Consider the following 27,044-nt stretch of genomic DNA (forward strand, 5'->3'; position numbering starts at 1 on the left):
TGAAGTTCCTTACGGACAATCATCTCTATGCTTGATGAGAACCGGAGAAGACTATGGGGAGATTCAGAGAGACCTGACCAGCCTGGATGAATAGGCAGCATGGTGGCATAACATTTCATATTCATAAATGCAAAGCCTGTTGAATGAAAAAATCTGAACTGCTTCACCTGGTGGGTGTAAATTAGCTCTCCCCAGGAAAGGGACTTGAGTGTCATTGTAGACCGTGTAGTGGAGAGTTCTGTTCAAAGTGCAGCTGCAGTCAGAAAAGCAAATAATGTGCAGATGCATAAAGAGTAGGATAGTGAATAGTCAGCGAATATTCTAATACCTTTATCTAGTCAGTGGTGCAGCCTCATCTGGACTCTGTATGGTGCTGAGAACCTCATAACGGATAGGGTACTGAAGAACTAGAGGGGGTTCAGAGAAAGGTACTGAAAATGATTGATGGCCTGGAAAGTTCTCCTATGAAGAGAGACTGAAAAGACTGGGCTTGTTACCTAAAATAATGACTGAGTGAAAAGATATATCCTCTTTTCAGCTTTGAATTTCCCACCTGTCAATTTGCAATCAGATTGTGAAGCTCTGTGCCACAGTTCTGCCTTGAGTTGTTGAAGCCAAGAACTCAGCAAGATTTGAAAAGGGACTGGACATTTATACAGCTAACGATAATATCCGGAGTTGTAATTGATAACAAGTGTTGTGAAAGGGATATTGAACCTCCTGCTTCAGGTCTTTAGACAATCTGCAGCTACCAGTGATGTGTGTGAGCCCTAGGTAGAGACCGATATCCCTCACCTGCTACTGCGGGATTCTCACCTGCTCCTCTGCAGCATCTGGTGCTTGGCAAGATGCATCTTGGTTCTGATCCAGTCTGGCTGTGCTGTGTTCCAGTCTGCGTAGCTCTAGTTAGGCAAGGGGAAATGTGACATCTTTGATGTTTAATAATGATATATGTCCTTATTTCTCCTTACTCCCCCTTTCCCAGTAATTGATGGAAGGTAGCTATGTTGAAGCAGAAGGCATAGTGTGGAGGGGAGCATGGCTTTCTCCTCAAAGATGACTCCAACTTAGTTCCTAACACTATCAATAACAAGGAAGTTTATTGCAGAGAAAGGGGCCATCACCATGCTCAGAGACCCCAATAGCCTAATGTAACACCACTTACTACTGCTGTCGCAAACCATATGTCCTCTGTGGAATTGTACTGTTCAGTGGAAGCTCGTAGAGTGCTCTGCTGCTGCCAGTGATGATTGTCAGTCATTGCTCCTCTCCTCCAGCTCTTAATGTTCGAGCCAAGGAGGTAGTTCTAGTGATTCAAGAAACCAGCTTCTGGGTTGGGTTGACTGAGATGAGATTGTAACACTCAAAAGGCTGATGCAGCTGTGTAACAGAGGCTGTGCGAGTGAGTGAAACTTGTGGTTCTACAGAATGCCACACTCCATTGGTAAGCTGTTGCCAGGGGCAGCGTTCTCAGGTGGTTTCATTCTCTTCTCTTCTGCAGCTCATCCTCTTTGGGCTCAGCAATCAGATGGTGGTGACGTTCAAGGAGGAGAACACCATTGCTTTCAAACACCTGTTCCTGAAGGACTATGTGGACGGGTCGGAGGACACATATGCTGTCTATACGCAGAGGGACCTCTACGATCACATGTTCTATGCCGTGGAGAAGGTGAGAGGAGGAGCGCGCTGGGGTCCTGGGAGATCTAAGCGGGCTGGGCAGGGATCCATCAGCAGACCCCTGTGTGGATACAAAATTTGTATCCACATCCGATCGGCAAACATGGTATGCAGATATCTGTGGATACAAAGTGGCTATCCGCATATTTGCAGGGCATTAGCCTTTGCGATGAGCGGAGTGAGGGAGGAGTGGTGTGGGGCTGGGACAGAGGGCTCTCCATGGCTCATAGCAGAGCATTGCTGACATGGGGGCTTTGGGGCAGGATGGTAAAGTCTCCTCCTCCTTCCCCAGTACTTGGCCATTCCTAATGAGACCATCGGGCGCTATGCCTACGTGCGTGGGGAGTGCAGCAGGAACCAGTCGGCCCTCACGCTGTGCCAGCAGTACTATCGCAAGGGGCAGATCGACCCTGCCAATGACACTTTCAACATCGACCCCAAGATCATCACAGGTAAGCGAGCCCCAGGCTGCTCTGTGCTTCTGGGTCCCTGGAGTGTTGTCAGGCTCCCTGATGGATCTCTCTGCTGGGCCCCATGGGCTGGTGCTTACTACTGCCCAGTCAGCTGTGTGCTCACCCTGGCCTTGTGAGTATCAGGTGGTGCCCAAGCTGCATGACAGCTGAAGAGGTGGCAACAGGCATTGACTGGCTGGCAGAGTTGAGGGCTTAGTTGGGTAAGGTGGCAATGCCCTGCAAAGTGTGGGCTTGCTGTTTGTGCCCCTGTCTCTACCTAGGCTCTTGTCCCGTGCCTCTCCGTGGGGTCTTCTCGCACCTTGGTGGGGAAAAAAAGGGTCCCTGTGGCTTATATCCCCAGCGGTGCCTGGGAAGGGGAGTGCACCCAAGGCCTTGCTCACACTAAACTCAAGGTGGGGTGGGTGAGCACTCTTTTGGCATGTGAGCTCCCTGGAGCCTTGCTGCGGCCTCGGGGCCGGGGGAGGGGATTGCTGGGAATGTCTGTTGCACCCGGCCTGCGATGGCTGCCCATGGCATAGCAGGACAGATGCCATGCTAAAGCGCTCTGTAAACATGCGAGGGGTGGGTTGGCTTAGACTAGCTCCTGCCTCTTGTTTGAAAAGCAGGCTTAGGTCCTTGTTCTCTGCTCCTCTCTTGCTCCAGCCTGGCGGCAGGGCTGGTCTCTGATGTGGCAAATGGTGCCATTGTGTGTGTGTGGGGGGGGGGGGGGGGAGGTGGGAGCTTTCCTTGCTGCTGGAAGGTGGGGAGGGGACAGTAAGCCCTGTGTGGGTGCTAGCTGGGCTGCTTCTCTGAGGACAGTCTCCCCTTCCTCTGCAGACTGCCTGGGTGTGGACCCCATGGAGAGGATGCCCGGGCCCCTGCAGCCCCACCCCAGCTACCGGAACTTCACGCTCAAGTTTCACAAGTAAGTGTCTTCTCTCTCCAGGCATGTCGTGAGTGACGTGGGGTCTCTTCTGTTACCAAGGGCAGGGCACGGCTAACTGCTGAAAACAGGAGATGCAGTCAAAGCTAGGGTTGCTGGCAGTATTACCTGAGGGAGCCCGGTTCTCTGTCTCTGGCTCAGTCCCCTGTGGGCTATAATCCTTTGGTCTGATTTGGATTGCTGGGTTTATGGTACGGATGCTGGTGGCCTGTGATACATGGGAGGTCAGAGTAGGTGATCTGGTGGTCCCTGCTGTCCTCTAACTCTGTGGAGCTGTCCACACCAGCCAGAGGCAAAAGCTGGGCAGGAGCAACCCCGGGGAGGGGAATGGGGGGCCCTGGGAAGGTGTCTTTAGGAGCAGTTTGGCTGGGACAGTGTGGGGTTGAAGAATATTGGCTCTGGCACTTTCTGTGGGGTCTAGGCTGGGATTCCCAGTGTGGCTGGGAGGGAGTCCCTGTGTATTGCCCCAAACCAAAAGGGCGAACAAGTTGCTGAGCACAGGAAGGGGGCTAGACTTGTTGCTGGGAAACTATTAGGGAGCCGAAGGGGGTGAAACTGAGGCAGTGGCTGGGTCTGATGCTGGTGAAGGGGAGACCCTGTTAGTTCCCTGGCAGCATTACCCGGGGGCAGCACATGCAGCATCATGTGTGGCTTCAGCTCTTCAAAGTTTCCTGCTCTGATGATTCCAAATTTAGGGCCTTTGTAGTGGAAACAGCCTTATTCATGAAAAGTGTTGCTGGACAGAGATGAATCAACTTCCTCAGCCAGAGGGGGAGAGTCTCTTGCCTGAGCTCAATTCCTCAAGTACATACAGGTCTGATTTGCTTCTGTGGGCCCTGCTAAGCGGGCACCATCTCCCACCACAGCGTCACTCGGTTCCCGTTGCAGAACTGTGCAGGGTGCTGCACAGACTCCTAGTAAGGCACAGCCCCTGCCCCCAAAAGCCTTATCTGAGTAGACATGACAGACACAGGATAAGAGGGGAACAGGCATGGGGAGGGAAGTGACTCTCCCAAGGTCACCAAGCAGGCCAATGGCAGAGTCCCAGGCCGGTGCTCTATCCACTAGACCCCACTGCATGCAGAATTATTACTAAGGGTTTGTCTACACTAACGGGGGGGGGGGAGGAGGTTTGATGTGCAGCGATCGATGCATCGGCAGTCGATTTAGCAGGTCTAGTGAAGACCCGCTAAATCAACTGCCGATCGCTGTCCACTCCTGTGCTCCACCTGAAAAAGAAGCGCCAGGGGAGCTGATGGGGAGAGCGTCTCCAGTCGACATTGTGTAGTGCGGACCCCGCGGGGAGTAGATCTAAGCACGGCGACTTCAGCTACAGTATTCACGTAACTTATATCAATCTCCCCCCGTAGTGTAGACGAGGCCTGATGAGTGTAAGAGACAGAAGCCCCCCCAGCTGAGGGGTGAAACCGTAGGGTGCAGCAGGGACCGTTTTCATATTTCTCAGAGGGGCAACCTGGGCCTGTGAGTGATGGAGAGTGAGTGAGGGACTAAAAGTGGCTAAAATCTGTGGCAAGGTAAGGGCATGGGTGGGAAGGGGGATGCAGGTGGGCTGGCTGGCAGGGTCGAGTTGGTGGACAGGAAGGGGGACGCAGGTGGGCTGGCTGGCAGGGTCGAGTTGGTGGACAGGAAGGGGGACACAGGTGGGTGGGCTGGTTGTTGGCACTGGGTCCTGATGGGGAGACAGATGTGCTGGCCCACTGGCTGACGGTAAGTTGGTGGGAGGGGAGACCGGTGTGGGGGCTGGCAGAGCCAAGTTGGTATGTGTGTTGGGGGAGCGACAGATGTGAGGGCTGGCTGGCAGGGCTGAGTTTGGGGGACACTGGTGGGCAGGCTGACAGGCAGAGCAGAAGCCTTAGTTGAGCAGAACAGTTCAGTATCCTGAGAAGCTCCTGATCTTGTTCAGTGGCTCCTAGGGACTCTTGCATGTGAGGCAGGGTGCTCCGCTGGGCTCTGAAATGCTGCACCAGCTATTCTCATTGTTCCTGTGCCCTGGGTCCCTCTTTTCCCTTCTCCTTCTTACGTGGGCTCTGGGGCCTGCTTCAGCCTGTGCTAGCACAGTGGCATTGTTGCTGCATTGTCTACAAGAACTTCTGCTTCCCCTGTGGTTACTCAACATGCTGCTAAATCTGGGACTCAGCAATTGAGAGAGCACAGTTGCTAAGGGCTGGCCGAGCTCTGGAGGACTGTGTGATAGGGCCCTAGGAGCTCTGTGGTGTTGAGGATGTGTGCGGTGACCACTGTATAACGTGAATGAGCGCAGGGTTGGGGAAGATACCACTAGCTTGAGCTGAAAGACATACATCCTAGTTCTAGCAGGACGAATCTGAAGGCGATGGCTCCCTGTTGAATTGAACTATGGGACGGGGGAAAATGCTTCTGTCATAAATATAAAGGGAAGGGTAAACCCCTTTAAAATCCCTCCTGACCAGAGGAAAAATCCTCTCACCTGTAAAGGGTTAAGAAGCTAAAGGTAACCTCGCTGGCACCTGACCAAAATGACCAATGAGGAGACAAGATACTTTCAAAAGCTGGGAGGAGGGAGAGAAACAAAGGGTCTGTGTCCGTCTGTATGCTGCTTTGCCAGGGACAGAACAGGAATGGAGTCTTAGAACTTTTAGTAAGTAATCTAGCTAGGTATGTGTTAGATTATGATTTCTTTAAATGGCTGAGAAAAGAACTGTGCTGAATAGAATGACTATCCCTGTCTGTGTCTTTTTTTGTAACTTAAGGTTTTGCCTAGAGGGATTCTCTGTTTTAAATCTAATTACCCTGTAAGGTATCTACCATCCTGATTTTACAGAGGTGTTTCCTTTACTTCTATTAAGTCTTCTTGTAAGACAACTGAATGCTTTTTCATTGTTCTAAGATCCAAGGGTTTGGGTCTGTGGTCACCTATGCAAATTGGTGAGGATTTTTACCAAACCTTCCCCAGGAAGTGGGGTGCAAGGTTTGGGAGGATTTTGGGGGGGAAAGACATGTCCAAACTATGTTTCCCACTAAACCTGGTTAAAGTTTGGTGGTGGCAGTGGAAATCCAGGGGCAAAGGATAAAATTAATTTGTACCTTGGGGAAGTTTTAACCTAAGCTGGTGAAAATAAGCTTAGGAGGTTTTCATGCAGGTCCCCACATCTGTACCCTAGAGTTCAGAGTGGGGGAGGAACCTTGACAGCTTCCCATGCACTAACAAGCAGGAGGCGGTGTTGGTGGGGGGAGGCAGCTCAAAGTGCCCATCGGTTATGTTCATGGCGTTATTGTTAAGAATACAGCTGCTCTGCAGCGGGGAGGTGTGACACATGCACTACTCAAGCTAACACAATAAAAACAGCAGTGTGGCCACCGTGGCCTGGATGGCGGCTTAGGCTAGTTGTTTGAGCCGTACCTAGGATCTTGGTTGTGGTTGTACTAGGATGACTAGCCTAAGCCACAGTGGCCAGACTGCCTTTTTAGGCACTAGCTCGAGCAGAACTAGTGCATGTACATCTACCTGAGCTGGAAATTATACCTCCCAGCTGCAGTGTAAAGACATTACCTTGGTTTCCCTTTAGGCTGTGTTATCAAGTGGTTGGGATGGAGCAGTGAGTCAGAATTCTGGGTTCTGCTCCTGGCTGTGCCACTGCTCCCGTGATTTCAGCTAAGTTGCTATTTCCCCATCTGTAAATTGGGCCAACACCAGCTTCTTAAGGGGGGATGGCCTGTGTAGCTTTGGGCCGAAAGGGGCAGTATGGTGCTGAGTTTCTAGCTGTGAAGAGTAGCTCCCTCGTGGAGTGATTGAATGGTATGGTCCATTCCATTCCGAAGACGTCCTGTTAGTCTGATCACTGTCTCCTGCAGGCTCATTAACGTCACCATCCAGTTTAAACTGAAGGCCATCAACATCCAGACGATCATTAACAATGAGATCCCGGACTGCTACACCTTCACCATCACTGTGAGTAACCCTGGCCCAGCTCTGAGCTGCACCTGCTTGCGCCAGAGAAATACATAGGCAGCACTCCCCCAGGGCTGCAGCTGCCTGAGGGAAGCATGGGAGTTTGGGATGAGTTAGAGATGGACAAGCCGTTAGCCTGTACTACCTTCTTCCTGGGAGACCACCCCACAGCCTGGTCGCTCTCGCTGTCAGGGAACACTCGCTCTTGAGCAAAGGAGCGGTCAGGCTGAATTCCTCCGAGTGATGTGCCCCTGGGCCAGCGAGCGAGGGCAGGTAGCTCTTTGGGCTGAGTCCCTGGGGTGGTGAGCAGCCGTGACATAGGAGGAGGGAGCCAGGGAGGAGGCCAAGGTTTCTGGCTGTGGTGCAGTTCTAGTGGGGCTCTCAGCTGGAAAGACACTGTGAAATTGCCCTTGCTCCACAGTGCCACCTGCTGACTCAAGCGACGAAGTCTGCTGCTGCTCATTCCTCTTGGCCCTGCAGAACCAGCTCAAGAGCTGGATTCCAACTGGCTCATGCGTCTGAGCCAAGAACTCTTCCCAGAGAGCCAGGAGGAGCCCAGCTGGGCTCCCTGAGCCTGCGGGGCTGCCAGGTGCACCCTCTCTGCGTGGCCGCTCGCTGAGCAGGTTCTCCGTCAGAGGGTCAGTGTGAGACCCAGCTGTGCTGCTGGCACATGCTGCCCGGCAGAGCAGGACTACAATAAGGGAGTGAGAGTCCTGCGGCAGGAGCAGGGCTGGTGAGGACTATCCAGCCAGAGAGGTTCCTGGCCATCCCATTCCCTCCTCGCTGTGCAGTAGCAGTCTTCCTCTTCCTTCACCAGATCACGTTTGACAACAAGGCTCACAGTGGCCGGGTGAAGATCAGCCTGGACAACAAAGCTGACATCAAAGAGTGCAAGGACCCCAGCGTGTATGGCCGAGGTAGGGGGTGGGAAGGGCAGACAGAATGGGGGGCAGTCTTCCTCCTCCCCCCCCCAACCACTGCTAACTGGAAGGGCCATTGGTTTGGCTATGCTAGCGTTGCTGTGAACCATTCAGGCCTGTCCATTCTAGAAGCCCCCTTTCACAGCAAATGTGACCTCGCCTCTGGGCTGAGCCTTCCTCAGCTAGATCTGTGCCGGGGGATGATTTGGGCAGGTGGAGGGATCTGTTCAGCAGCGTTGGAGTGATCTCTGGGTGATGTGGCTCAGGGCAGGTGTCCATGGAAGACCATGCACCGCTCCTGTGATCGGAGCAGACATGCCTACTCCTTACTTCCTCACTCCCACGTAACTAAAATCCTGGCTTCAGGATGGGCACTGGGTGTCACCCCTGCTGTCTAGCAGGCTGATGGTGGTGGCTGCTCTCTGCTGGGCGTTCTAGGCCGGTGTGGCATGTGGGCTCCGGGCGCTGCTGTCTCCATTCTCAGACCCCTGAGCACTCCGTTCTTGTGGAGGAGTCTGTCTCCTTCGCTGCTTCTCCTCCACCGGGGCTCTCCTACACTGTACTCTGGGCTCCGCTTGGCCACCCTGGTGTTCCCTTGCTGAGGAGATCCACTGCCTCTTCCAGGAGACAACACCTTCCGCGTGTTCTTTGACGTGGCTGTGATCCTTGTTTGTGTGCTGTCCTTCATCCTGTGTGCCCGCTCCATCATCCGGGGCTTGATGCTGCAGCATGTGAGTACTGGCCTGGCCTGCTGGGCTGACCAGCATGAACCCTTCGAGTGCCACTGGGCAAACATCAGGCTCTGACAGCACAGCCCCTTGCACTCCTGCAGCCTCTCAGGAATGATGGGCCTCCACTTGGGTGTAAGGCTGTGCCTGCTGCAGCGATCCCCTTTGAGGCTGGGTCTCTCTGGCAGGAGGGAGGGTTCCCAGGGCATCTCCTATGAATCCCTTGAGGCACACATCTACTGAATAAGGCTGAGGGCCGTGGGCATCTCTGGGGGTGGAATGGCTCAGTCAGTCTGAGATGGAGCTGTCAGAGGCTGGAACCTGCTGCTCCCAGCTGAGTTGCCCTGGAGGTGAGCAGAGCATCAGACCAGTGAAGTGAGAGAAAGTGACCTGGTGAAAAGGGCAAATATGAATTTTATTTTGAGCTAGGTGAAAACCAGCTCTGCCCAGTGCTCCGAGAGAGAGAGTTTTGCTTTGTCTATTTCTCCCTCTGCAAGGGTGAGGATTCTGGGACATGGGGCCTGCTACTCCCACTGGGGCCTTCTCCGCCCAGCAGCCATGTTCCAAACCAAACATCCCCAAGGGACTCTTGGGAGTCCACATCAGTCCCCTGCTTGGGAAGCGTTGTCCCTGCTGTGGGTCCATCACCGCTCTCCATCCTGCTTGCAGGAGCTGGGCCATTTCTTTCAGAGACGCTACAACCAGGATGTCTCCCTGTCAGACCGCATGGAGTTTGTGAATGGCTGGTACATTCTGCTGGTGGTGAGTGATGTCCTGACAGTGTCTGGGACCATCATGAAGATCGGAATTGAGTCAAAGGTGAGGGGATGGCCAGGCATCCATTCCTGTGTGTGCTCTTCCCCCTCTCTCCGATGGGGCTGTGCCGGGGAACCCTCCCAGAGAATCTCTCTGGTAAAACATCTCCTCTGCACCCTGGGAATGCTGCCAGGGCAGGGGCACTGGCAGGGTGTGCAGAGCCACTGGAAGGCCACACCTTCGCTCCCAGCAGGTGGCGTCTGCACTCTTGTGGCTGGGGCGCTGGGATTCCTCCTTGCACCTCCCTGATAGGGTTGGGGCAAGGACCCTGCTCAGTCAGGCCAGAGGAGAAGAGGAAGATGCTGGTCCTCTGGGAATGCACCATTTGCCCCCTGCCAGAGCTGTTAATAGCTGTAGCCTGAGGGGATTTTCACGGAGGAACTAGAGGAACCAGCTCCCTAGCGGGCCCCAGGCCAGGGCACTCAATGGGAGTGAGTCACAAAACAGAGAGGCAGCCAATAGCCTCACTGACAAGTGACTTTGGCTGTAGAGCTGGCAGCTTGCTGGGCATGGAGATCCCAGCCTAGGTGCAGATGTGGGCACTGCCAAACCTCCTGCCTTGGGGTCATGTTCCCTCCTAGCTCAGGGCTGTTTGTAAGATCAGTGCAGTAATCCTGTGGCTCTGTAGGCTCCTGTAGAGCTTGAGGCACCATTTGCCTGTTCTGTTCCCAGCAGGGAGAGAGGGACAGGGAAGGACCCACTCTGAGACTGCATGGCCCAATAGCTGCATATGGGTGCCGGATTGCTGCTGTCCCCATGCTCTGGAGTGAGGGAACGATCATGGCTACTGAGCACGTCTGAGTGTTTAGTGAAATCCTGGTCTGCGCAGGTCCATGCGGGGCCCTGAGTGACGATCCCCCTCCAGTGTACAGCCCTTCCCCGCCACAGACCGTAATGTAGGGGACCCAAGGCACTAGGTACTCGTGCCAGGTCTTTGCCTAGTTTAAAAGGGCCCGAGTGGCTTCCTCCCTTCCCTTGGGAAACCATGCCAGGTACCAAGCCAACCCTGTCCTGAGCCCAACCTGTTCTGGCCCTTGGCCCATCCCAAAGGGGACCCCTGGCCAGGTTAGGACGGACAGACTGTGCTGTTGTCCTGGAGCCAGGCTTGGGAGTGATCAGTCTCCTCCTCTCCCCTCTGATTGGTCCTGTTGCTTTTCGCTGACCTGCCCTCCCCTCGCTTGCCTCCCCACTCCAGAGGCTGCAAGGCCTTTCCTGATGCAGATCTTTTCCAATCAGTCATGTTCCAAATGCATAACAGGCTGAGGGCTGCCCTCAGTGTCTTGTATTGCTGCTCCTCGGGCTCTCCTGTCCACCTGCCGGTAGCTGTCAGCTGGGTTCTGCTCCCCTGGCTGTAATGGATTCATAGATTCCAAGGGCAGAAGGGACCACTGGGATCATGTGGTTTGGCACAGGCCAGAGAACTTCCCCAGAGCAGAGCTCTTAGAAAAACATCCAATCTTGAATTAAAAATTGCCAGTGATGGAGAACCCACCACAGCCCTTGGCGGAATGGTAGTGAGTGCTGGGTAGTCCAGGATACTAAGCACCTCAGCTCCTGTTAATGATGGGAGGCACGTTTGCTGTGAAGGGCGGGGCCGCCTGACGTGTCTGTGTGTGTCTGCAGAACTTGGCCAGCTACGACGTGTGCAGCATCCTTCTGGGCACCTCCACACTCCTGGTCTGGGTCGGGGTCATCCGCTACCTCAGCTTCTTCCAGAAATACAATGTGAGTGATGCCTGCGTGCAGACGCACGCAGCATGTAGTGAGAGAGCTCTGTCTCAGTGAGTGGCAACGCTGCTCGAGGTGCTGTATTCTGCTCGAAGCGAAGGCCTGGGCAGACTTTGCCCCCTCAATCCTGACCTGCAGCATGCCACTGCATCTCCCTACCCCTGGCTCTTCTCTCACAGCTCTGCCGATCCCCCTCAATCCTGACTTGCAGCCACGCCCCTGTGATTACAGATGGGGTTCACCCCCCCCAGCTCTGCCAGTGCCCCTCAGAGCTGACTTGCAACCCCCCAGCTATTCCAGCCCTGCTTTCTCAGCAAACAAAAGTGGAACAATTCAATGTAAACCTGTTGTGCTGGCTAATGCTCTTTCTACTCCACATCAGTGCTCTGAAAGGATGGGGCTTCCAACGCTCCCTTTAAGAATCATTTTGCAGCCTGATCGTTCGCCCTGATACTCAGCTCCATTGCCCTGTGATATCATGCCATTGCACTTGCTCCTCTTCCTGGGCCACCTCTTCCTGCTCCTCCCCTAGGTTGACATGTCCCTCCTATTCCTAGGAGCAGCCTCTGCCACAGGAGACATGGGTCTCCCCAGCTATGCACACTCAGCTGCCTTTCCTCTGGAGGATCGCTGCTGGCCTGGGGACAGGACTCGGTCCCAGGTGCTGTTTCTGCAGGGCTCTGGCAAGACTTGATGCCTCTGCATGTTCAGTGTAGAGTAGCTGGGGCCTTGCTGGCTGCCATGCAATGCAGCAGGCCTCTGTTGCATCTGCTGCCTCCTCTCCCAGACCTTTGTGCTGCCCCCGCAATTATTATTGTTCCCATCTGATCTCCGTGTGGTGACTGATCCCATTATCCCTTGGGGATACCCAGCTCTATCATAGTATCCCCTTTGGCGTCTCCTGCTGACTCTGGGCTCCCTGATGGAGAGTTCCTGCACTATTCATGTTTCACAATCACATCTGTCTCCCCCAGATTCTCATAGTGACCATGAGGGTCGCCCTCCCCAACATGATCCGCTTCTGCTGCTGTGTGGCTGTCATCTACCTGGGCTACTGCTTCTGCGGGTGGATCGTATTGGGCCCGTACCATGTCAAGGTATCATGGGGCACTGTACCATGTCGGGGTTGGTTGGGGAGACCAGGTCTGCAGCTGGGAGTGTTGGGGGCACTATACCATCTGGGGGGTCAGTCTGTGTAGCTAGGAGCATGGAGGGACTGTGCCATGTTGTGAGGGTCCGGGGAGGAACTAGGTTTGGCTAGGGGCATTGGGGGTGGGGGGACCAGTTTGTGTGGCTAGTAGCATAAGGGGGCAGGTCAGTGTGTCTAGGGGCATTGAGAAGGGGACTGTACCATGTTGGGGGGGGGGGGCAGGTCTGTGTGGCATGGGGTACTGGAGTCCTGCCTTTGCTTGGGTGGAATTCCAAATCCCCAGCCCAAGCCAGAGATCCCAGAGCCTTGAAGTCTCCCGCTGTGCTGGTGGTAGCTCTGCCCTGTAAAATAGCAATAACCCTCCAAGCACTGCTCAGCATTAGGGGAGAACGCAGCGCTGCTCCAGCTCCCCATGTGGCTTAGCTCCAGGGTCTGCCTGGCCATACTGTACTCAGGGGCTTGGCTCTCTGTCCCATGTGCAGTTCCGCTCCCTCTCCATGGTGTCCGAATGCCTCTTCTCCCTCATCAATGGGGATGACATGTTCGTGACCTTCGCTGAGATGCAACAGAACAGCTACCTGGTGTGGCTCTTCAGCCAGCTGTACCTCTACACCTTCATCAGTCTCTTCATCTACATGGTGCTCAGCCTCTTCATTGCACTCATCACCGGCTCCTACGAGACCATCAAGGTCAGGCTGGGGAGTGCTGCCTTCCCTGGGCTGCAGGCTTGTCCGAGCCGAGAGCCATGTCCAACCTGCATGAAATGGACCTTGTCTCAGGTTCCCTCAGCCACCTCCGTCTTGGGGTGGAGCACAGCATGTTGGGACATGAAGCCCTTCCAGCAGGGAGTATTGTGAACTCCATGGGCTGCCCTCTTAGAGTGGTGCCAACGGTGGGCTTAGTTACCCAGTGACAGGAGTGTGGGCTAGGACACGTCCCCTCCCCCGGGCCTAGCTGCAGCTGGCAGTGATCGCCTGGGGACGTGGTTTGGAGACAGCTTTGCTTGAGACCATAAGCACTTGTGTGCCTGAGCCAGCCCGTTCCCAGTACGACCCAGGGGCTCCACCAATTCAAATCCAAAGTGGCGCCACCTATGGTCCCTCCGGCCCTAGCATGTCTGGCAGTGCTGCCATTGCCCTGTTGCTGCCAGCCCTCCAAGGACTGTGGGGAAGGGGAGTGAGGGCCCTGGAGTCTGCCCTTATGTGTATTGAGTAGGGAAGTCCTCTCTGGGGAGGCTTTAGCTTTCTCTTCAGTTCTGTGGAACTTTTTCTTCTAGGCCTGGACAGAGCTGTCCCTAGGGTATGGCGAATAGGGGTGACTGCCACGGGCCCCATGCTTTGGGCAGGCCCTGTGCTCCATAGGCTCCAAACCCTACTCCCCAGTGCCTCTTACCTGCTGGCAGCCCCACTGATCACTCCTCCCCCTCCCTCCCAGAGCCTCCTGTCTGCTGCCAGCAGCTGTTCCGCTGGGAGGGAGAGGGAGAAGTGGGGACTGGGCATGCTCGCGGGAAGAGGTGGGGTGGGGTTTGGGGGACGGGGTGGAGTGGGGGCAGGGCCTGGAGTGAATGGGGTGGGGCTGATTTGTCCCAGGCCCTGCACCTCCCACCCCCAGGATGGCCCTGGGCCTGGAACTTGAGCAGTGCAGGCAGCATAGGGTAAGCTTTCCCTATGCTGCACCAGGCCCTGGCATGGCTGCCTGTGAGGTGAGGGGATTGTCTCTGGCCCATCAGATCCTTGGCCTCTACTAAGACCATCAAGGCTCAGCTAGGCCATGGTCAAGACTCCAGCATGTCCACACAGGCCCTGACCAGCCCTCAGATTAGTTAGTGCCCTGGATTGGCTCCCCCTCCCGTGTCCCCAAGAGCTCCCCTGCTGCTGAGAGGAGGCTGTAGGAGGCCTCTGGAGAGGGTTATCAGGCCAGGCTTAGTGGGCAGGCAGCCTGATTCCTCTCTCTCCATTTCTGCAGCACCAGTGTGAGGGTGATGTGCCCATCACACAGCTCCACATGTATATTGCCGAGTGCAAAGACAGCCCAAGGTCTGGCAAGTTCCGCTGTGATAGCAGCTCCTCCTGCTCGGTCTTCTGCTGCTGCGAGCGGTACGTATGCAGGGCAGGAGCCAGCAGGCTCTGGGGACAGGATGGGCTGAACCACTCTGCTCTAACCCATTCCAGTAACTCTCTAGGGTCAGACCAGGGCGTGGCTGTTAGGAGTTGGGGGGGGATGGGGGGAGGGATGGTCCCCATGTACTAAGCGGAGAAGCGAACTGCACATTGTACACTGGTCAATAGAAAGGGCTTAAGAACATGCTTATAGATTAAACAGTAGTAAGTTACCGGGACCAGCTGGTGTTCCCCCAAGATTTTTGAAGGAACTCAAAAGTAAAATTCAATTCGATGTTACGAATGGTGATATGTAATCTATCACTGAAAGAAGCCTCTGTACCAGATGATTGGAAGGTAGCTAATGTAACGCCAATTTCTGAAAAAGGTTTACTGGCCAGGATCACTTCTGGAGCTTAACTTCAGCACTGGGCAAGTTGGTAGAAACCGTGGTAAAGAACAGAATTATCTGAGACACAGAAACATGATGTGTTGAGAGAGCGCCAACATGGCATTTGTAAATAGTGAGGCGTGATTATGAGGGGTCAGCAAGCATGTGAGTAAAGGCAAGCCAGTGGATAGTGTACTTGGATTTTCAGAAAGTTTGACAAGGTCCCACCAATGTCTCTTAAGGGACTAAGTTGCTACAGGATAACAGGTAGGCACCCTCATGGATCAGTCACTGGTTAGACAATAGGAAGCCAAGTGTGGGAATAAATGGTCTGTTTTCAAAATGGAGAGAGTTAAACAGGGTCCCCCAAGGATCTGTACTGGGACCTGTGGTGGTCAACATATTCATTAACGATCTGGGAAAGACATTGAACAGTGAAGTGGCAAAGTTTGCAGATGATACAACATTATTCAAGATAGATAAATCTAAAGTAATATGCTGGAAAAAATAATCCCAACCACATCTGTATAATGATGGGTTCTAAATTAGTTGTTACCACTCAAGAAAGAGAGAACCATGGATAGGTCTGAAAACTTCTGCTCAATGCACAGCAGCAGGCAAAAGTGCTAACAATGTTAGGAATTATTAGGAAAGGAATAGAAAATAAGACCAAAAATATCATCATCAACTATATAAATCCAAGGTGTGCCCACACCTTGAATACTGTGTCCAGTTCTGGTTGCCTGATCTGAAAAAGGGTATAGTGGAACTGGAAAAGGTTCAGAGAAGGGCAAGAGAGATGATGAAGGCTATGGAATGGCTTGCGTGCAAGGAGAGTCTAGAAAGATTAGGGTTATTCAGTTTATAAAAGAGATGATTACGGGGAGATATGATAAAGATTTATAAAACCATGAATGGTGTGGAAAAAGTGAATAGGGAAATATTATTTACACTTTCCCACAATACAAAAACCAGGGGTCATCCAATGAAATTAATAGGCAGCAGGTTTAGCATGAACAAGAGTGAGTATACTTTTTTCTCACATAACACAATTAACCTTTGGAACTCATTGCCATGGGATGCTGTGATGACCAAAAGTATAACTGGATTCAAAAAAGAACTAGATGAGTTTGTGGAGGATAGATCCATCAATGACGATTAGCCAAGATGGTCAGGGATAGAACCCATGCTTGGGGCAATCCTAAACCTCTGACTACTAGAAACCAAGAGGGGAAGACTGAGTAGATCACTCCAACTGTCCCATTCTGTACACTTCCCCCTGGGGCTCTGGTACTGGCCACTGTCCAAGACAAGATGCTGAGCTAGATGGATCAGTGGTCTGACCCAGTATGGCTGTTCTTATGTTCTTTTGTCTCCTCACTGACCTCTCCTTTGATAGCAGGGGACTGCAGGTTGGGACTGAAGCCCACTGGCAGAAGTGGGAGCATAAGATTGGGATAGCAAGGGGCTGGTTGGGACTGAGGGGAACTGGCAGGGCTGGGATAGCCGGGGGCTATAAGGACTGTGGGGCACCAGGAAGCCTGTAACCTTAACAAATGTATTAGTCCTTCGCTTTCATGAGCTCCATATCAAACTACTGGCAGGAGCATACTTACAGCCTAGAGATGGGAGGCAGTTCTTGAGTCCTTCCCCAGCTGGTCCCTAGGACTTGGGGTGGAAAGGGACATCTGGACAGATTGTTCTGTCTGGGTATAAAAGGGCCTCAAACATCAGGCTAAACAGCAGCCAGGTCAGTAACTAGCAACCTGCTCAAGAACCTCCTGGCCCGGCCCTTTCTCTGCAGCAGGCATCACTGTGTAGGGAAGTCTTCAGTGCAACGCGCTGTGCAGATCAGCTCCTGCTTGAGCTGTGCAGCTGGCAACAGGCTGGTGGGAGGGACATGATGCTTCCAGGTGTTGCAACTGTTTCTTTATGGTGCAGGCCAGTCCTCGTGCAGCCTGAGCTCCACTGAACTGCATGGCAGCCTCACAGCTGGCTCTGCTCTGGGGCTGGATTCCCCCTGTCCTCAAGAGTGCCCAGTGGTGCGTGTGCCAGAGGCCAGCATCTAGCTGGGGCTATACCACTCTGTTTCCTCTGCTCACCCTGCAGGGCTCCACTGCAGGACAACACGCTGGTGGTGAATTGACAATGCAGCTGCGGGAGAGCCTGATCTGCGTACCTGTCACCCTGCTGTACTGCTGGGGAACTGAGCCTGTACATGGAACTGCATGGAGGGCATTGGTCATAGGGACAATCCCAGCCCTGCGACCGCACCCAATGGCAGCTGCCTCCCTGGCTGGACTCCAAGGACCGGTAGCAGGAGTGGGGCTATGTGGCCCCCAAGCAGAGACGTGGGTGAGCTCTGTCCACCAAGATGAACCCTGGATCTGCTGAGTCAGCCCTTAGCCTATAACACTGGCTTGGCTCGGTACGTGCTGGCCACGTGGGCTGGAACCTTGGGCCACAGCTTTTATGTAGCACCTTTATTTACCTTCTGGCTTTTACCAGGCTGTGTGATCCTGGGGGGGGCGAAGCGGGGAGGAAAAGGGCTGAGGGACTCCCTTTGTCACTGCCACGGCAGTGCTAACCCTCAGCAGCATCCTCCCCTTTTCCTCCCAGCCTGGGGCCCAGCAGAGACTGCTGTGTTTATGTAGCGGAAGGAGTTCCCCTGATGGAGCCCTTCCTCCCTTAGGCAGGGAAAGCCCAGCGTTGCAGGGGGCTAGGAGAGTTTGGGAAAGATGCTACTCTCCAGACCTTGTTTCTGCTCTTAACACCCCCCTCTCCCAGTTGGGAACTGGTACCATCCCCAGAGCCTGTGTCCTGGGTACTCTGTCATTCTGCATCTTGCTTTTTCCAGTCTCGGCTCTCTCTTCTCTGACTGCTGCAGAGATGCCCCGCTGAGGGCATCACTGAGTTAAGCTGTGCTGGGTGCTGTCTGCTGGACTCTTGATAGGTTGGCTTTAGTTTTGAAGGTGTTTTTAAAAATGTTTTCAAGCTGCCTCCCCCTCCCGCAACACGCAGTGCCAGGGAGGGGAGGGAACGACGGGGCCCTTCCTGCTGCCTCAAGATGTTTAAAAAAGCCTTTGGGGCCATTATTTTTTTGTCTACATTTGTTACTTTTAGAAACAGTCTGCTCTCCCCTGTTCCTACTGGAAAACCCTGTGGGAAAGGACAGGTTCTTTCCATGCCAGCAGCAGCATAGCCCCAGGGCCCTTTTCCAGTCACCTTGCCATTTTAATACTTTTAAAACCATGTGTTTTTAGGAATCGCTGCAGTGAAGACGCCAGCCTGTCCTGTGCGTTGTTTGCAGCCGGGCACTAGTGTGTGCGCTGAGAGTGGCTGCTGGCTAGCCTCTGTGGACCAAGACCAGTCAGATCCTTTCCCCTAGGCCTAACTCTAACTCCAGGGAATAACTCTGAATCCTCCAGGTCCAGGGCCTGCTGGTTGTTCTAAATTCCTCTCGCATTGCCAGGGTCTCTAGCATCCCCATGAGCAAGCGATGGCAGCAGAACCTGCCTCCCCTGCACACAGCCTCTGCACTCTGTTTGGTTTGTGCTGTTACTGGTGAGCACCTGAGCCAGGCAGTGTAACTGCGCCTCCCCAGAGGGCTGGCAAACAAAGGAAAGTGGACCAGGAGACCTCCCCTTCCCCACCCATTCTCTGGAGTGGACTCCTAACAGCTGCAGGTACAAAAACAGGCAGATGGAAAGGCGCGATCTGAAGGAGTGTTGTGTGATGCGCACATAGTTACATGCTACAGTGAAAAGTGGGCTGTGTCTACACTGGGTGTATCTACATATCAGTGAAAGGCTTGTGATGGGGGAGGCAGAGCCTTTCTCTGCAGCTGGAAACTTTTCCTGTAGTGGAGGAAGGGCACCAGCTGCAGGGCACTACCCTGCTAAAAATAGCAGTGTAGACAGGGAGGCACAGCTTGGGCAAGTAAAGCTGTGTGGGGTATGAACTCAGTACAAGTATCTTTACCCACCCAAGCCACACCTCATGGTCAACACTATTTATAGCCATGTGAAGGGGGCTACATGCTTCTGAGAGAGGGGGGCAATGTAGACATGCTTTTAATGGTTTTAAGCAGCCTCTGTTCCTTTAAGGCCATGTAGCTAAAAGCACAGTGGGGGAAGATTGTGTCTCTGGTACCCAGCGGGAGCCCCCATAATCTATAACTGGGCACAGGGACCAGATCTCCTTAGGCTCCCCATCTCCCTTGCAGCATTGAGCCACAGGCCCTGGCTGCCTGTTATCGGTGAAGAAAGCCTTGTGCACTGGGCACTCACTGACCCACTGTGTGGAGAATGAGCTATGGGCTGCCCTCCACTCCCAACACCAAATAGAGCTTGTGTCCTATACAGACTGGGAAGGCCCCCAGGGCTGGGCGTTCTGGAGCCCAGCTGGAGTCCCTGTGAAACAGGGGGTGTGGACAAATTGGCAGCAGCTGGGGACAGACTTGGCAGCATCCTGCCTCCACCTCCTGTGAAATCACAAGCCTGTCCACTCTGAATTCACTTACAGCCTGGAACTCTGCAGGAAAGGGTCTCCAGCAGGGTCAGGGCTGCGGGCTGGCAGCAGCATGAGGAGCATTTAAATCTTCCTCTGGCAGAGCCCCCAACTCAGGAAGCTGGCACCTCTTTGGGCTTTGGAGAGTGTTCACTTTGCGGTGTTGGGGTCAGCATAACCAGCTTTGGAGCTTGCCTGCAGCCCCTCTCCCTGGTCAGGGCTGTCAGTACTGGTGATGTCAGTAGTACCTGCTCATCTGTTGAGGGAGATCCAGGTTTGGGCAGGTCCTTGGGCTGCTGAATGCCACTGAGATGAATCCCCATGAAGATGAGTGTGGCTGTGAGCCAGCCCTGGTGATGCTAGTTCAGACTGCGGCTCTCAACGAATTGCACTTCAATCAGATTGTTGCCCAAACCCTGGTCAATGCACACTGCAGCAGGCAGCTGGGTTCCTAGAGGCACCCCTACCTGATGGCTTCTCCCAGCAGTGCCATTGGTGCATCATCTCAAGTGAGTTCCTCCCCCCTTGCTTAATGTGTGGCACTCTTCCTATTGACTGGCAGGAGGCTGAGTGGCTTGTACATGTTTTGTTTGGCTTGGAGCGTTGCCACCTGTGCTCAACTCCTGTGTCCCAGGACCGCAGCGGCTCTGTGAAAACCCCGCGCTCTGGACCATGGGCGCTAGATCCAGGCTGCACGGTAAGAGGTTCTCAAGTCTGGGGCTCCTTTCCCATGTGCATGCTCTGACCATTGCTGCTCTGTTGAGAGCAGAGTTAAGCTGACAGGAGCACTTTTGAACAGCTCTGCTGGCCCTTCCACTGTAGTGTCTTTTCCCCCTGCTGAAGGGCCTGGTGCACAGCTGGCCTAGGCCCTAGTGACTGCTCCCATGATCTGTCTCCTCTGTGGCTGGCAGAGGCCTGTGCTGCTGGAGCTGGCTGAAGGGGCTGTTGATGTTGCTCTGGGTGTGTTGTCTCGTGGGCTGTTGGACAGGATGGGTCAAGGGCATGTTTCATAACACAAGCAGCTGTTCCCCTCTGGAAGCTGGCACGGTGGCAGCTCAGCATTATTAGTGTCCCCTCTCCCTCTTGGAAAACTCCACTGACAACTGGCCTCCTGCAGCTTGTGCTGTCCCTCTGCTGTCTGTCTGCATGGGCCACTGCTGTCAAGGGAGGAAGGGGGCCCTGTCTCTTCTAACAAGCCCCTTGCATTCAGCCCTCTCAGTAGCTCCACATTGCTGTCTGTCCCTCTCAGTGCAATGGGCTCATGTGCCAAACCCCTTCACCCCACTCTGTGTGGCTAGCACGTGGCCATGCTAATAGTGCCAGCAGCTGAGCCTGGGTCTGTGTTCCAGACTGTACAGGATGCATCTGTAATAGCCCTGCTCTGGTGCCAGGACTGCTGTGCTGGGGACCAACTGTTTCCACAAGTATCTGCCCTACACTCCCCAGGCACAGGGGCTGTCACTCTGTCTGCATTGCTGCTGGGGTGAGGAGCTTATTACAAGCGTCTTGGCTCTGATGAGTTGGTGCTGGGGAAAAGGAGGCATCTTTCAGTGATCCAGCTACGGAAAATGATCCTGGCTGCTGCCTGCCTCTGTCTGCTCATGCAGCCCTTTCCTCTAGGGGTTATCAGTGCTGCTGAATTATGACTTTTGCGGAAGCCTTGCAATATTGGGTGTGACATTCTCCCCCCTGCCCCCTCCCTTGAAACTCCCTGCATCATGTGCTGTCAGAGGACTCTCAGCTTTTGTTTTAAAGAAAGTTTCTAGCCTTCCTGGTTGTGGAGAAAAAGCCTAAAGGCTCAGAGACCAGCATGTTTGTGGAAAAACCCTAAGTCAGAGCCCTCTTGATGTGGGGGGACAGACTGATGATTTTTGAAGGCGGGTGGGTGTGTGTGGTGAGGGAGGAGGCCACACTGGGCTGGGAATGGACCTTTTCATTAGTACATCACTACAAACTATATGAAGCTCCATGCACCTGTTGCTTGGAGTGTCACCTACCACTGACCTTTCACCTGCTTTCCTGGTGATGTGGGACCGGAATGCCGCCTGTGTCACGGGCACACACAGTCTGAGCAGGCACCCTGGGGGCTGTAGAGCTGCCAGCAGACTATGCCCTAGAGCCAGAGAGGGCTATTTGGCCGCTATTGTAATGCGACTCCTACACCAACTGCGCCCAGTGGCTGAAGCCTTCAGGTGTGCCGAGGTTGCAGTTGCCCATGGACCTCTCTCACTTTTGTTTGTTTGGATTGGGCTGTGAAAGCTAAAGCAGCCCTTGCACTTCTGTTCGTGGCAGTGGGCAGCACTAAGGCTGTGGGATTGGTGTAAATAGTGTGGTGGGATTGTTACTGGCAGTTGATAAAGGCAATCTTGGAGAAGTGGCTGTGTTCTCTGGTGGGTGTGTGCAGCTGCCTTGCTTCTTAAGGGCAAACTGCACCAACTTCGGTGTGTCTGTTTTTTAACCTATAGCACTTTTCCCTTTTCTTCCTCTTCCCCTCCCCTTACAAAATATAAAAACGTGGGTGTAGCTAGGTAAGTTCTGTGGTGCCCTGAAGCGCTGTGCAGAGGCCAATGGCAGTAACAAAGGATCTGCTGTCTAGGAGATGTTTACAGGCAGCCTTCATCACTGTCTAACTACAGTAAACTGCCCTGTGCAACCCAGCACATGATCACCTATGACTTGCACCCAGTGCAGGCTGTGTCTGAGGCATGAAAAAAGCATCTGTCACCAAAGCGACTTTTGTTTGTGTCCCTCAAACAATAAGAGCCTATTTTAAAAATATCAACTTCTGGATCCCACAAAGCTTGTCTGATAAGGTCCCCTGTCCCTGAGCATGTCAGCTTAGGTGAGTGGAAGCTTGAGGGTTTGTTGAGGGTCCTGGCTCTGGGGGCAGGTCATGACCCCTTTATGGAGGAAGCCATGGGGCCAAAGCAGCTCCAGACAAGACACCTCCTTGGCAACAAAGTAACATCTACAGCCTGAGGGCCTCTTATTTTCATGGTAGTAACTAAAGAAGAGTTGCGGGTCAGCAGATAATCAGCTGAATATGAGCTCCGTGTGTGCTACTCTGGCCAAAAGGACTACTGTAATCCTGAGATGCATAAATAGGGACCTTTTTAAGTAGGAGTAGGCAGGATATGGCACTGGAATTGTGTGTCCAGTTGTGGTGTCTACAGTTTAAGAAGGATGCTGATAAATTGGAGAAGGGAGGAGAAGAACCATGAGAATGATTAAAGGATTCGAGAACATGCTACTGATAGACTCAAGGAGCTCAATCTTAACAGATCAATAAGGGGTGATTTGATTCCAGTCTAAAGTACCTACATAGGGAACAACTATTTAATAAGGAGCTCTTAAGCCTAGCAAACAAAGGTATACCATGCTAAAATGGCTGGAAATTGAAGTTAAATTCAGGCAGCTTATAAAGTAATTTTTTTTACAGTGACAGTAATTAATCATTGGAACAACTTACCAAGGGTTGTGGCGGAGTCTCCATCACTGGCAGTTGTTAAATCAAGGTTGGATGTTTTTCTTAAAGAGTTGCTGTAGGAATTTTTTTGGACATGTTCTTGGCTACTGCTCAGGACCTGCTACTGCCTGGTCCAGGGGTTGCAAATTAGGAGGGGTGGGGTTTTGGGTTGAAAACACTCATGATTTGCTTATTCCTTGCTTGGGGGTACAGAGCACAGACATGAGCCCCAGGTGATACCAGAGTGGCCCTTTTGATTTTTTTCATTGGCTTCTTCCTTGCTTATTTGCAATGACTTGGCTGCCCATGCACCTGTCACCAGTCCAGGGATGGTTGCGAATTAGGAGGGGTGTGGCTTTCGGCTGAAAACACTCACTATTTGCTTCTTCCTTGCTAATGTGCAATTGATTTATTTGATGATTGAGGGGTGCTGTTTCATTTTGTGGGTGAGTATGTGAAAAGGGAGGAGAGACTTGGGGGTACAGAGCACAGACAAGTGCCCAAGGTGATACCCGAATGGCGAATTAGGAGGGATGCGGCTTTCTGAAAAATCAATATAGCGCTATGAAATGTTGATTGTTATGACCACCACTCAAAATGTACATTTTTATTTATTACTTAATGTCAATATTTTAATCCAGTCACTGGTTTGAACATTTTTTGCTTTTGTGAGTCATATTTTCTCAAATTTTTACTGTAGCTGTATATAAAAATACACATTTCATTTAACTGGTCTATCAATAGCAACCATTCACCCCATTCTAATTTTTTGGTGCTTAAAGATATTTTTGATATATAGTCACCATTACAGAACCAAACCTGTGAGATGTCCCACTTTAGGGGTATTAAGAGAAGTCTGCTACGTAACATAATTCCACTCTTCCTGTTATTTTCACATGCACCTTGTGAGTCCATAGTACATGGGAGAAAGTTATTACCTGACTCCTTCATTAGAATAATTGCTGTTTGTCTTCTAAACATCGTATTAGCCTCTTGTGTTGTTTCTACCGTACCGATGTCTTTCTGCTGCAAATACATTTCTGCAAACTAACAACGCTTCTATTTAGGAAAAAAACATCATAATTACCAGAGGTGAAAGTGGGCTGGTCCAGCATACCGGTAAGAACTGGCCACCGGTCCAGCCCGTACACAGCTGATGTTACAGTGCTGCTGTGGCAGCGCTTTATGCTTTAATGTCACTGCCCCCTTTACCTCCCCCTGCATCAGTGGCCCTGCCATAGGGTCTGGCAGCACTTTTGGATGCTATCAGCAGGGCCGCCGACAGTGGGGGAGCAAAGGGGGCTGCCCTGGGTTCCGGCGACTTACAAGGGCCTGGTGCTCCTAGCTGCCGCAGCAGCAGCAGCTGTCAGGAAGGGCTGGTGGGGGGAATCTGGCCCCCACACCTTCTGCCAGAGACCCCACCCCTTCTGGGGGCCACGAGCCCACCCCACACATCTTGGCAAGGACACCGGTGCAGTGCAGTGTAATCTCCGGCGTTTACTTTCAACCCAGATAATTACACATAAATAACAAATGGTTATGGCAATTTGGTATTCAATACCTTTAATCTGAGTGGTCCGCAGTTGTGGCCATCACTTTGTCTGGTATGCTGAACAATTTTACTCTTCCAGTCAGATGAGGATTTGCTAGTTAATAGTTTTGATGAAGTATCTGAAATTTTTAAAGTACATTAGCGGATTGCATAAATGAGCTTTTCTTCCCCCACCCCCTGGTTTCTAGACATAAATACAAATCCACTCTATTTAATTAATTATTGCAGTGACTTACTGCATGTGTGTGTGTATATATGTGTATGTGTGTGTGTGTATATGTGTAAGGTAGAATCGTAGAATATCAAGGTTGGAAGGGACCTCAGGAGGTCATCTAGTCCCACCCCCTGCTCAAAGCAGGACCAGTTCCCAATTTTTTCCCCAGATCCCTAAATGGCCCCCTTACAAATTGAACTCACAACCCTGGGTTTAGCAGGCTAATGCTCAAACCACTGAGCTATCCCCCTAGCTTTTATATTATTGTCTCACTCTTACACCGTGTATCACCTGATTTGCTTTGCTGGCTAGATTGTCGGGCTCAACGGGTAGTGATCAATGGCTCCATGTCTAGTTGGCAGCCGGTATCAAGTGGAGTGCACCAAGGGTCGGTCCTGTGGCCGGTTTTGTTCAATATCTTCATTAATGATCTGGAGGATGGTGTGGATTGCACCCTCAGCAAGTTTGCAGATGACACTAAACTGGGAGGAGAGGTAGATACGCTGGAGGGTAGGGATAGGATACAGAGGGGCCTAGACAAATTAGAGGATTGGGCCAACAGAAATTTGATGAGGTTCAACAAGGACAAGTGCAGAGTCCTGCACTTAGGATGGAAGAATCCCATGCACTGCAAGAGACAAGGGACCGAATGGCTAGGCAGCAGTTCTTCAGAAAAGGACCTAGGGGTTACAGTGGACAAGAAGCTGGATACGAGTCAACAGTGTGCTGCTGTTGCCAAGAAGGCCAATGGCATTTTGGGATGTATAAGTAGGGCTCTTGCCAGCAGATCGAAGGACGTGATCGTTCCCCTCTATTCGACATTGGTGAGGCCTCCATCTGGAGTACTGTGTCCAGATTTGTGCCCCACACTACAAGAAGAATGTGAAAAAATTGGAAAGTGTCCAGCAGAAGGCAACAAAAATGGTTGGGGGACTGGAACACATGACTTATGAGGAGAGGCTGAGGGAACTGGGATTGTTTAGTCTGCAGACGAGAAGAATGAGGGGGGATTTGATAGCTGCTTTCAACTACCTGAAAGGGAGTTCCAAAGAGGATGGATCTAGACTGCTCTCAGTGATAGCAGATGACAGAACAAGGAATAATGGTCTCAAGTTGCAGTGGGGAAGGTTTAAGGCTGGATATTAGGAAAAACTTTTTCATTAGGAGGGTGGTGAAGCACTGGAATGCGTTACCTAGGGAGGTGGTGGAATCTCCTTCCTTAGAAGTTTTTAAGGTCAGGCTTGACAAAGCCCTGGCTGGGATGATTTAGTTGGGTATTGGTCCTGCTTTGAGCATGGTGTTGGATTAGATGACCTCCTGAGGTCCCTTCAAACCCTGATATTCTATTCTATGATTCTATGAACACCGTCCCCAACATCAAAGGATATTTCCCCATATTTAGAAGTCTTTCTTTAGCATAATGTCTTTGTTGTTCTTGTGCTTTGGAAATGTTACTTAGAGCCAGTGCACTGTCAGCATCATGTCTCAATTTCATATTTATGCTGTACTCTTTGCAGAAATCTTCCCCAAATGTATTCATATCTGGGATCTTTGTAAACAAATGGAGAAGGGGTTGTATTTGTAAAATGAAGACACACTGAATGCCATGTGTACATGAAAGGTGCCGGTAATAACATGTTTATTATGTATGTATTATGTGTAATTCTCTGAGACTTCTTCTGGAAACACTGGGTCATCACAAAACATTAGTCGAAAGGGTGACATTTTTGTTGTGGCATGTACTTTTAGTTCGCAAAGAAAACACAGTGGGCTCAGGTAATTCATCCCAATTACTCCCATTGTCATCAACCATCTTCCGCAATGCTCTGTAACAAATGCTTATTGATTTGTTTGTTTAAAAAAAAAAAGTATGGTCTTCACTGAAACAGATTTTCATTAAGTATTATACCTTTTTGAATTATGTATAAAGACCTCCAGCGTAACACATTGCTTTTGAAGATTTTTTTTAGTGAATTGCATCTTCTGGCATAGCACACTCTATGTGCCATTAGTACTCTAATATTCCTAAAAAGGAAAAGCAGGACTTGTGGCACCTTAGAGACTAACCAATTTATTTGAGCATGAGCTTTCGTGAGCTACAGCTCACTTCATCGGATGCATACCGTGGAAACTGCAGCAGACTTTATATACGCACAGAGATCATAAAACAATATCGTCTACAGCCAAGCTTTGCGATACAACCGCATTTGCTCCAACCCCTCAGACAGAGACAAACACCTGCAAGATCTCTGTCAAGCTTTCTTACAACTACAATACCCACCTGCGGAAGTGAAGAAACAGATTGATAGAGCCAGAAGAGTTCCCAGAAGTTAGCTACTACAGGACAGGCCTAACAAAGAAAATAACAGAACGCCACTAGCCATCACCTTCAGCCCCCAACTAAAACCCCTCCAACGCATTATTAAGGATCTACAACCTATCCTGAAGGA

The 27,044-nt window shown here is 51.9% G+C and overlaps 1 protein-coding gene across 2 annotated transcripts in view; it reads left to right on the top strand.

Moving 5' to 3' along the window:
- Positions 1–26,537, top strand: part of LOC125628964 (mucolipin-1) — a 33,704-nt gene extending 7,167 nt beyond the window's left edge. For both annotated transcript variants that reach the window (XM_048834189.2, XM_048834190.2), the window contains exons 3-14: positions 1,502–1,669; positions 1,970–2,129; positions 2,967–3,054; positions 6,925–7,021; positions 7,839–7,938; positions 8,566–8,672; positions 9,339–9,488; positions 11,109–11,210; positions 12,188–12,310; positions 12,846–13,052; positions 14,329–14,459; positions 16,963–26,537. In XM_048834189.2, the coding sequence (XP_048690146.2) occupies positions 1,502–1,669; positions 1,970–2,129; positions 2,967–3,054; positions 6,925–7,021; positions 7,839–7,938; positions 8,566–8,672; positions 9,339–9,488; positions 11,109–11,210; positions 12,188–12,310; positions 12,846–13,052; positions 14,329–14,459; positions 16,963–16,999 (1,470 nt within the window). In that variant the 3' untranslated portion in view covers positions 17,000–26,537. The remainder of the gene's footprint in view (positions 1–1,501; positions 1,670–1,969; positions 2,130–2,966; positions 3,055–6,924; positions 7,022–7,838; positions 7,939–8,565; positions 8,673–9,338; positions 9,489–11,108; positions 11,211–12,187; positions 12,311–12,845; positions 13,053–14,328; positions 14,460–16,962) is intronic.
- Positions 26,538–27,044: the final 507 nt, after the last annotated feature.

This window comes from Caretta caretta, chromosome 20 (assembly GCF_965140235.1).
Source record: "Caretta caretta isolate rCarCar2 chromosome 20, rCarCar1.hap1, whole genome shotgun sequence".
Classification (NCBI taxonomy): domain Eukaryota; kingdom Metazoa; phylum Chordata; order Testudines; family Cheloniidae; genus Caretta; species Caretta caretta.